The 10,521-nt window shown below is 35.5% G+C and overlaps 1 protein-coding gene across 2 annotated transcripts; it reads left to right on the top strand.

Moving 5' to 3' along the window:
• Nucleotides 1-942: 942 nt before the first annotated feature.
• On the top strand, nt 943-10,478 carry LOC125824105 (beta-galactosidase 10). 2 transcript variants are annotated; one of them, XM_049503459.1, is made up of 19 exons: nt 943-1,296; nt 1,424-1,519; nt 1,612-1,724; nt 1,942-2,008; nt 2,116-2,208; nt 2,648-2,791; nt 3,307-3,395; nt 3,679-3,784; nt 3,934-4,021; nt 4,142-4,260; nt 4,859-5,023; nt 5,578-5,786; nt 6,146-6,255; nt 6,430-6,539; nt 7,656-7,763; nt 8,756-8,866; nt 8,978-9,189; nt 9,537-9,873; nt 10,070-10,478. In XM_049503459.1, the coding sequence occupies exons 1-19, from the start codon at nt 1,072-1,074 to the stop codon at nt 10,178-10,180; spliced, it is 2,613 nt and encodes an 870-aa protein (XP_049359416.1). In that variant the 5' UTR covers nt 943-1,071; the 3' UTR covers nt 10,181-10,478. The 2 variants fall into 2 exon arrangements, with proteins under 2 accessions (XP_049359416.1, XP_049359415.1); XM_049503458.1 differs by having other exon boundaries at nt 959-1,296; nt 2,116-2,212; nt 2,652-2,791.
• The last annotated feature ends 43 nt before the right edge of the window (nt 10,479-10,521 follow it).

The raw sequence follows: 10,521 nt of genomic DNA, 5'->3' as shown, positions 1-10,521 counted from the left end.
GGAGAGTGGCGAGCGAGATTAGGAGAAGGAGGAGAGAGGCGAGCGAGAGAGGAATAATAATATGTATAATTCACATCTCGTTTGAATAATTTACGTGTTTTTGTATAATTGGGTAATATAAAGTTTGAAATTATACAAATATAATAAAACTTGAAATAACAAATTGATACAAATATAAACGTATGAACTTTAAACAATTATACAAATTACATTATATAAATTATATTATACAAAATCCAAAAACTACACGTTTATACAAACTTTAAAAAGTTATACACAAAAAAAAGTACATGGTGACAAAATTGAAAAACCAAAGGAAATCACTGTCATATACAAATACAAACAATCGTATATAAATACAAATCAAACAAAGAATTATTAGCTGCGAATTATACAAACGTGGCTAGTTATACAAATTCGAAGTCAGCCCACGTATTTAATGTATAATGTTAGTCGTGAGAGATAGTTATAGCAAACTATCGCTATGATGAATAATTAAGTAGTATAAATTTGTTTAACCGCGTAATTTTCTCTAAAAATAAATGCACGAAGTACCAACTTTTGTTAATTCTTTCTTAGTGGGTACTTACAATTAAAATATAAATATTTTAACATTATTTAAAAAGTACTACAAATTATAATTAATGATACATAATTGACTCCGCAGTATAAAATACACGTGAGTAGTTTCTCGTATTGTAATAAGAGCTTCCTTCAACGACATTAGGAGGATTTAGTGGGCAAATGACGGTTAATTTATTAAACAATCGTTAAGGTGATTGTACATTGTGCATAGAAGATTGTACATTGTGCATGCAAGATTGTACGTATGATTAATTGAAAAAATAACCTCTACTGTTGCAGTTAAGAAAGCTAAACGCAGAGCTTTAAATAAGTGCGCCACACACTTATATAACGGCGATTTAAGCTACTTTCTGCCGCATCTCATCTCCCATTGCTTTACTCCGGCGACTTGTGAATAACACCGGTAAACTAATCGGCCAATGTCAACACTCACCGGAATCTGAATACTGATTTAAGCAGCTTAGCTAGCTAGCTTTTGCCTCTGCAATGAAGATAATGAGTTGTTTGTCCTCTAATTTCAAGTTCGTTTTCCTTGCCTCGACTGTGATATGGATAACGGTAATGTCGTCGTCGTTAGCATCTGTAGATGCTTCCAATGTTACTACTATTGGTACTGGTAGTGTGACTTACGATCGACGCTCGTTGATTATTAACGGCCAGAGGAAGCTGCTCATCTCCGCTTCCATTCACTATCCTCGCAGTGTCCCTGCCGTGAGTCTACTGGAACTACACTACTTTTATTTGAGTTAATTACTTGCCTGATTAATGCGAACTCATTGTTCTTCTAGTTTTCAATTTCTGTGTTTTGTAATTGCTCTAATGGTGTGGGAATTGATAGATGTGGCCTGGTCTGGTTCGATTGGCGAAGGAAGGAGGAGTGGATGTTATTGAAACGTATGTTTTCTGGAATGGTCACGAACCTTCTCCGGGCAATGTAAGACTAGTTCAATTATAAATTGAAGCTTTCTTAGTGAATCGTCAAATTTGGAACTGATATTTTTGTTCTTTCTTGCGAGAACTTGTTAGTATTACTTTGGAGGAAGGTTTGATCTAGTCAAATTTTGTAAGATCGTTCAGCAGGCTGGAATGTATATGATTCTTCGTATTGGACCATTTGTAGCTGCAGAATGGAACTTTGGGTATGTTTTGACACATTTATGTTAATCTCTAGATTCCAATTAGTTAAGTACCAAGCACTCCTGCTGAAGAGCTTCATAATTCAAAGTAAACAGTGGACTTTCCAGACACTGCATACCAACATTTGTGAAATTTTAGTAACTCTGTTAGCAGTATTTTTTCTCTCTGTCCATTACTAAAGAGCAGGAAAGAAATCCTAATAAATTATTAATCATGCAGTGGACTTCCTGTGTGGTTGCATTATGTGCCAGGTACCACCTTTCGGACTGATAGCGAACCATTCAAGGTTAGCCTATAACAGAATCAACTCTTGAATGTTGACTCTATGAAGTCAAATTTGCATTATTTTAATAAAAAGATTCCTTTTGATCAATCTGCTGCTTGGTATTTCAGTATCACATGCAGAAGTTCATGACATATACAGTGAACTTAATGAAGAGAGAGAGGCTCTTTGCATCTCAAGGAGGTCCAATCATCTTGTCACAGGCAAGTTAGGAATCTGAAAGTTAATTTTATGCAAAAACCCCTCTCAGTATGCATTGGTTTTGCTCCTCACAACATCTTAATTTATGTTTCAATCCTTGGATTCATATATGTAGCTTTATTTATCCTAGAATCATTCATGTAGTTTGTTGGTTCACCTTCTAATCTTTTTGCTTCCAAAACATTGATAACTGGATTTACCCACTGTCAAAGAATTATTAGGAAACATAGTAGACATGCAACTGCAGATCCTCTTACCTCATCAAGCATTTATAGTTATCTTGTAACTTGCTAGTGGAACTTTTAGGAAAGTTATGCAACTGCAGGATGACTCTTTTGCAATTAGTTTTAGGCCTTTGATGAGATTATGTTTGTTGTCCTTCCTTTTGCCACTGCATCTTGTTGATGAAGGTTTTCACTTGCTCAAAATCTTTTGTTGCAGGTAGAAAATGAGTACGGCAACTATGAAAATGCATATGGAGAAGGAGGGAAAAGGTATGCCTTATGGGCTGCTAAAATGGCCCTTTCTCAAAATACTGGTGTACCTTGGATAATGTGCCAGCAGTATGATGCTCCTGATCCTGTGGTGAGAACTTGTTTCCATGCTCTAGGATGGGCCTTTTTACTCTTTCCAGTTCATGTTAGGTTTTGCCGAATAAGTTTTGATGCTTCATGTCCATATGCATTTATCTAACAGAGTCCAGAGAAGCTTTTATCCAGCTATTGTAGATTTAGGGTGTCTAGATGAATGTTTCATTATTGGGACAGGACGAATACGTTTGCTTGTCAAGTTCAAACTTTCTTGTAATCTAGTGTGAGATTACATTTTCTTTGCTTCTGATCTTAGTCATCCACACACTCCAAAGACAAAGAGTGGTTGTGCGAGAGTTGGCGGCAGCAACAATAAATGTATTAATAAAAGATAACTGTATAGCCCCCAAGTTTTTTGTGCAATTAAACACTTATTCACCTACTTTTTGAGTAACTTGAATTGTTATTGTTTAAGCAGCTTCTACCCATAAGTAAATTTGAGAGGCTATCATACTGTTTTTGGGAATTCTGGTTCAACTCAGATCATCAATACTTGTTTTTCCTTTGCAGATTGACACATGCAATTCATTTTACTGTGACCAATTTAAACCAATCTCTCCAAACAAGCCCAAAATTTGGACAGAGAACTGGCCGGGATGGTACGATTTCACGTTCTCTATGTCTCTGTTTTGAATTTATAAGCTAACATGCATTTATGTTTTCTTTAACAGGATGTGTGTTTACATTTAATTGTGCCATTAAATATTTGCTCATCTTTTCATTTCTTAGACTACCATCTCATTTAATATTTTCCATTCAAAAGATGTGTTTTTCAATAATATTTGGAGAAAAAAGCATCTTGTTGATGAGTTCTTGGCCTATCTGAGAGGCAGTGATGAAGTTTAGTCAACGCTGAAATTAAAAAGAACAAAAAATTTTCAGGTTCAAGACATTTGGGGCCAGAGATCCTCACAGGCCTGCAGAAGATGTTGCTTATTCTGTGGCTCGTTTTTTCCAAAAAGGAGGAAGCGTGCAGAATTATTACATGGTATCGTATTATTTTTTGTAACCTGCCATCAGCTATAAGTAAATCATTTCTTATTTTAGTTTGATATAAGCTTATAAAAGTTGTTACCAACATCTTGTTAAGGGATTTTCCATATCTTACCTTTTCACATTAACTGTTTTTCTTCATAGTACCATGGTGGGACGAACTTTGGCAGGACAGCAGGTGGCCCTTTCATTACCACAAGTTATGACTATGATGCCCCAATTGACGAATATGGTTAGCCTATCTCTCTCTGTTGCTAAAAGAATAATTTGTGCATGTTAAATATATTGCTTAGAAAACACAAGTTCTGTTTAATTGAAACATAGTATCAATCTCTTGTAATATGGCTTCCAGGTCTAGCAAGGTTTCCAAAATGGGGTCACCTTAAAGAACTTCATAAAGTCATAAAATTGTGTGAGCATGCTCTGCTGAACAATGATCCAACTCTTCTTTCCTTAGGTCCTCTACAAGAGGTAACTTCCCTTCCATTTATTTTCATCAGCTCCTTCATTTGGATCCATTTCTGTTCCGTGTATGTTTTACTATAAGTAGAATTCGAAATTAATGCATAGTGCCTTTCACAAGCTACAAGAAATGGTCGAATTGTTACTTCATAAACTCTTCGAACACGCTTCACACCCTAAATTCTGGGGCTGATAGCTTGTTATGATTATTGCTGAACTATGTTCATCAGAATCTAAGTGCAAGAACAGGCACTTGAAAATTCTGCTCCAAAATGCTTCAGAGACATGATATATGCTCCGTTTTAATTATTTTTTTTATGAAGTATTCCAAAATAAAAGATGATACCCCAATAGTTCTGGATTTGAATAGGCAGCAAAACCATCTGAATCTAAACTAGCATTTTCATTCCCAGATCGACTTGGAGTGTTTTTCCTCTGATGTAGTGTCTAGAGTATGTCCTTTTCTTTTTTCTCCTCTTTCACACGCATGTGTATTGAATTAAGGACCATGATACTAGTGGCAGTGGGTTCTAATTGTTTTTTTTTATGATAAGACCAACTGTTTTGCACTCTAACTGAATCGGTTCTTTATTCATTGGTTCTTCAGGCTGATGTTTATGAAGATGCTTCAGGTGCTTGTGCTGCCTTTCTCGCGAATATGGATGACAAAAATGACAAGGTGGTACAGTTCCGGCATGTATCATACCACTTGCCAGCATGGTCTGTTAGCATTTTGCCAGACTGCAAAAATGTAGCATTCAACACAGCAAAGGTAAGTGTCTGTTTTAAACAAATAGTATCAGTTAAAAGAGGTACTGATTATGATTATTTGTCTCTGAAATATTGGAGAAGTAAATCATTATTTAACATTGTATCTAATGTTACAAGGCTTCAATTGTCAACACCTTTAAAAAGCTATTGTCACCTTGAGGTTCTCTATTTATCTTATCATCGTAAATAAAGAATAAATAAATGAACTTGGATCAGAGTTTAATGACACAGTTAATTCTCATTTTTCATAGTGGCCCTAAGGCCTCTTCTGCAGTCGCTGAAAAATACTACCTTGGTGAAATGATATTTTTTTCTGAAAAAAAGAGACCTTTCAAGGTTATTGTTCAGAGAAAACACCCCCCACTAAAAAATAATTGTGCTAGGCCAAAATAAAACGAATGAATATAGAGGCATTTCTAATAAGATATTATAACCCAGTGAATCTAGACAGAAGTTTAAAATTAATATTTTAGTTTTTAGATTAATCACATTTCAGAATGCATTTACTTGCTTCATAATACAATCTATGCCTTGTTTAATTCCTTCTGTTTGCAGGTTGGATGTCAAACTTCTATAGTCAATATGGCACCCATAGATTTGCATCCCACAGCAAGTTCACCAAAGAGAGACATCAAATCTCTTCAGTGGGAAGTCTTCAAGGAAACAGCTGGAGTATGGGGAGTTGCTGATTTCACTAAAAACGGCTTTGTAGATCACATTAACACCACAAAAGATGCTACAGACTACCTCTGGTACACAACAAGGTTGGTCTCACTCTCGGTTGATAGCATTACCAATTTACCATCATTTTACCTGAGCACGTGCATTTGACCAATATTAAATACCTTGTCTACATGGATGAACCACATCTATATGAGTGGATGGATGCCACTCTCCTCTCTCTTTGGTTTCCAAAACACAAAATCATTAGCAATTTCTCAATCATACATTTTTTACATTAGGAGCATTCAATTTTTTTTATAACCAATAGGATGAAAGGTGATAATGAACTTTCATGAGGGAGAAAGAAGCTAGTTTACTTTCTATAGAAGTTGTGACATTGCCTTTTGAAATCGTTTTTCTTGTCTATAAACACAAACTCACAAATTTTTATTATTGGCAGTATTTTTGTTCATGCGGAGGAGGATTTCCTTAGAAACAGAGGCACTGCAATGCTTTTCGTTGAATCAAAGGGTCATACTATGCATGTCTTCATCAATAAAAAGCTTCAAGGTCTGTATTTTATATGCCTTACTTCCATGCTAGAGAAATTTTACACCCAAAAAACTAAAGGGAAACCCCTTTTTATATAAATTTCTTTTGCCTAGAATTGGAAGTATATCCCTTTTTGTATAAAGTGCATGTGTCCCTTAAGTAATTTGTTCACTTGTGCATATTTCTCTATAGCCAGTGCATCTGGAAATGGCACAGTGCCACAGTTCAAGTTTGGAACTCCTATTGCTCTAAAGGCAGGGAAGAATGAAATTGCCTTGTTAAGCATGACTGTGGGCCTACAAGTAAGTGGCTACAACTTTCTTCATCTAAAGTAATCATCAAATCACAGAGCAGTAGTTACTGCTCTGCTCCAGATTATGTGAGAGTTACAAACTAACCATTTTTCACGAAATTAGGAAATTCATGAATGATATGACGTGCACATATGAAATTTATTGTAGCTAGTACTATCCATGCAGAATATGCGCCAATCATATGCTAGAGAGTAGAGACGTGGAGGTTAAAGCAAAAACACAAATTACTGAGCTTATTGCTTTATTTTTAGATTTTGTGAGAGTAAGGACCTAACCATTTGTCAAAAAAAGAAAATTGGTGGTCACAAAGAATGTTATGTGTATATGAAGTTAACAATAGTTACTATTATCTAAGAAGAAATAAGCACCAGAGTGAGTAATAAGGGACTTGTTTTTAATTATTTTAAGATAACGATAGACATATTTAGTTCTTATACTCCCTCTGTCCCTATCCCAGTTTGTCTGGATGAGATTATTAAGGTAAGAGTTGCAGTTTCATTGTATTCAAATGGAAGTGGGTCCAAAAGTCTAGAGAAAATTGACGTTTGAAGAATTGTACTTTTATTATCATAAGTTGGTCTAGCACTTTTTTATGATATAATACTGAAAAGTATAGAGCTTTCAGTATGAATTTCTCTTTATTAGAAAGTGGACAATTTTGAACAACCCAAGATACAAAATAAGATGGTTACTTTGGATTTGGTGTGTTTGTTAGATTCGGAGTTGTGTATTCATCATGTTTCTATTTGTTATTGTTCCTTATTTGCATCATCTATTAGTTCCTATAATTCGTAAAATGAAGATTCAGTATGCAAAGCACAAAATTTCAACATTTTCTTTGGTGGGGGAATTAAATTGAAATCTCCAAAAGAAAGCATAATTTATTTATCTATAATGATAAATGATGTTCAGCAATTCTTGCAAAAAAGAGATATGATAAGTAATGCATTTTGGATCTCTGCAAAAGTTCACACAGTATTAATCTAACTGCAGGTAAAATGTTTGGGATGTTGAAAGAGACTTATACTCTTCAAATTTTGCATAGCTCTTATTTATTCCAAATGCTTTTCCTTAGACTGACAGTACTTGGTTTTCTCTTTGAAGACAGCTGGAGCGTTTTATGAATGGATTGGAGCTGGTCCAACAAGTGTCAAAGTTGCAGGGTTCAAGAGTGGGATTGTGGACTTGACTGCATCTGCTTGGACCTATAAGGTATTGCATTTTCCTTCAGTTAAGTTTGTGCTCCAGCTTGCATCATTGTCAATCCAGGAAGCATGTATTCCTCTTTTTAAAGGTCTGTCACAGAATTGAAATTATTTGGACATCCTCTTCCAATATTTGGGAAAATCCATTTATTAATCATGGCGAGGTAATGACATTGTTAAAGTGGGCGCTTGCGCTATTACCTCTTTTGTCTTTTAAGAGGAAAAGAGATTTAGGCTGAAGATCATGGAATGTACATGGAGGAAAGGACTCATTACTTCTATTTAGTTGTATTTCCTTTTGTGCATTAATAGCATGAACCTAAAGGCAGCGATACTGCACAAAAGAACCAAATGAAAATGTAAGCAAAGAAATATATCTACAACTATAATATCTCATTCCTCAACAAACACCATCTTCTCAGACCTTAGACTGTTCTATTGGTAATGGAGTCTGATGTGAACGTCAAAGCTTTGATTGTAGGACAATGTAGCCTTATCCCAGATTGGATACATATGTAGATTTTTTTTTTCTTAAGATGCTTAAATCTCACCTGCCAACAATTTAGGATACTGTTCTTGAGTGAGATGAGATCTGACATATATCTAGACAAAAAGACAGAACTCTTTGGTTTAGTAAAAAATCTGGAAAAGTTTTCCTTCATTGTCTGTAGAGAGGAACACCTTGTCTCCTCAAATGGCTAACATGTTAGTTCTATTGCTACTTTTTGAGCCTTCAGTTAGAGGGGCCTTAGGTTTGTGATTTCTTCTAATTTATATGAGGCCCACATGTTGTTAGTCTTGTGCAATGTTTCATTACCCTACTCAAATTTTCTCTCCATATTGTGCGTCGTATTTAATAAATCTTGGTGTTGCTCATTCACAGTTCGGTACCCCAAAACCAATCAGTGTTGTTCCAAAAGGTTTCATTCACTACTGTATTTTGTTTGAAATATTGAGAACCTTGATTGCTCACTTTAACAGTTAATATTTTACGTCTAGATTGGATTGCAAGGAGAACATTTGAGGATACAGAAGTCATATAACTTGAACAGTAAAATCTGGGCACCGACTTCGCAGCCACCAAAGCAACAACCCCTCACATGGTATAAGGTAAGAAGGAAATAATGCTCGGAACATTGAGCCTGTTTATAGTTGCTTCTGAAGTTGTTTTACCCCTTCCAATTTTCTCATCACCGCTGGTTCTTTTCTGCGATTTTCCAGGCAGTAGTAGATGCGCCTCCTGGTAATGAACCTGTTGCACTTGATATGATTCATATGGGAAAAGGAATGGCTTGGTTGAATGGACAAGAAATTGGAAGATATTGGCCAAGGAGAACTTCTAAATATGAGAAGTGTGTTACTCAATGTGACTACAGAGGCAAATTTAACCCTGATAAATGTGTCACTGGCTGTGGACAACCTACACAGAGATGGTAAGACCAAATGTTTGCCTGAACAGTATCAGTACTTCAGTAGTATGAGTGTATACTTTTTTCAGACTTCGTCCATAGACCATAATATATTTTTTGCATGAATTCCTAAGAAAAAAAACTCCTATTTATTTTTTAAGTAGCATTTCTTTGTTGTATGCCTAAGAATTTGAAAACTCCTATCTACTTTTTAAAGGAGCATGTCTTTGTTTCCAGTTATCGATAGAAGACCAGTAGTGTTCGAAGTAGTATCATCAGTTTGCAACCTTAATGCTAGTTTTTGTTGTTTTCTCTTTTTGTATACATCCATATTTTAAAGTAGAAATTCTCTTATTTTTCTTGTTAATTAGGTATCACGTGCCACGATCTTGGTTCAAGCCATCAGGAAATGTCTTAATTATCTTTGAGGAAACAGGTGGAGATCCCTCTCAAATTAGATTCTCAATGCGAAAGGTTTCTGGAGCTTGTGGTCATCTTTCAGAGGACCATCCATCCTTTGATGTTGAAAATCTGCAAGGAAGTGAAATTGAGAAGGATAAAAACAGGCCAACTCTAAGGTTGAAATGCCCCACAAATACTAATATTTCCTCTGTCAAATTTGCCAGCTTTGGAAATCCTAATGGTACATGTGGCTCCTACATGCTAGGAGACTGCCATGATCCAAATTCTGCATCATTGGTCGAAAAGGTAACATAATATCTGACAAAACCCTCTGCGTGAATCATGAATTTTCTCGGTTGAACAAAGGCCTTGAGCAATAAACTGTACCAGAAAGCAACATACTAGCTTAAGTTGACTGAGTGATTTCTAAGCTCAACTAGCATGTGACCAACTACTTCTTCTCTTCTGTAATAACCTGAGGTTGCTATTTATTGTTTCGCAGGTTTGCCTGAACCAAAATGAGTGTGCATTAGAAATGTCCAGTTCAAACTTTAACATGCAATTGTGTCCAAGTACAGTAAAGAAACTTGCTGTTGAAGTGAATTGCAGCTGAGCGCCATTGCCCAAAATGAACAACAGATTCTAATTCATATAATTTGCTACCTCGGAGATGCCCATTCTTCAACCTTTATTACATAGCAGAAAACTCTGCTATTCCTTCTTTCGTCTATGATTTGAAATTTAAGATATGATTACTGATGTCTTATTAAGCATCACCAGATAACCTTGGTATTCACGTTTGAAAGACAAAGTATTCATATTTATTCAGTCGAGATGCAAGATTTATTTGTGCATTGTGAGATTCAAAATTAAACAAAAACCACTTTTTTATGAGAAGAAATTATGTGTTCTTACGGAATTGTTGCTCCCAGAATATATTAGTGCATGTATTTT

This window comes from Solanum verrucosum, unplaced genomic scaffold (assembly GCF_900185275.1).
Source record: "Solanum verrucosum unplaced genomic scaffold, falcon-dt-bn FXZP01000088.1, whole genome shotgun sequence".
In the NCBI taxonomy this organism is placed as follows: Eukaryota; Viridiplantae; Streptophyta; class Magnoliopsida; order Solanales; family Solanaceae; genus Solanum; species Solanum verrucosum.
The sequence above is the reverse complement of the archived record's forward strand: the minus strand, read 5'-3'. Positions and strand labels throughout refer to the sequence as shown.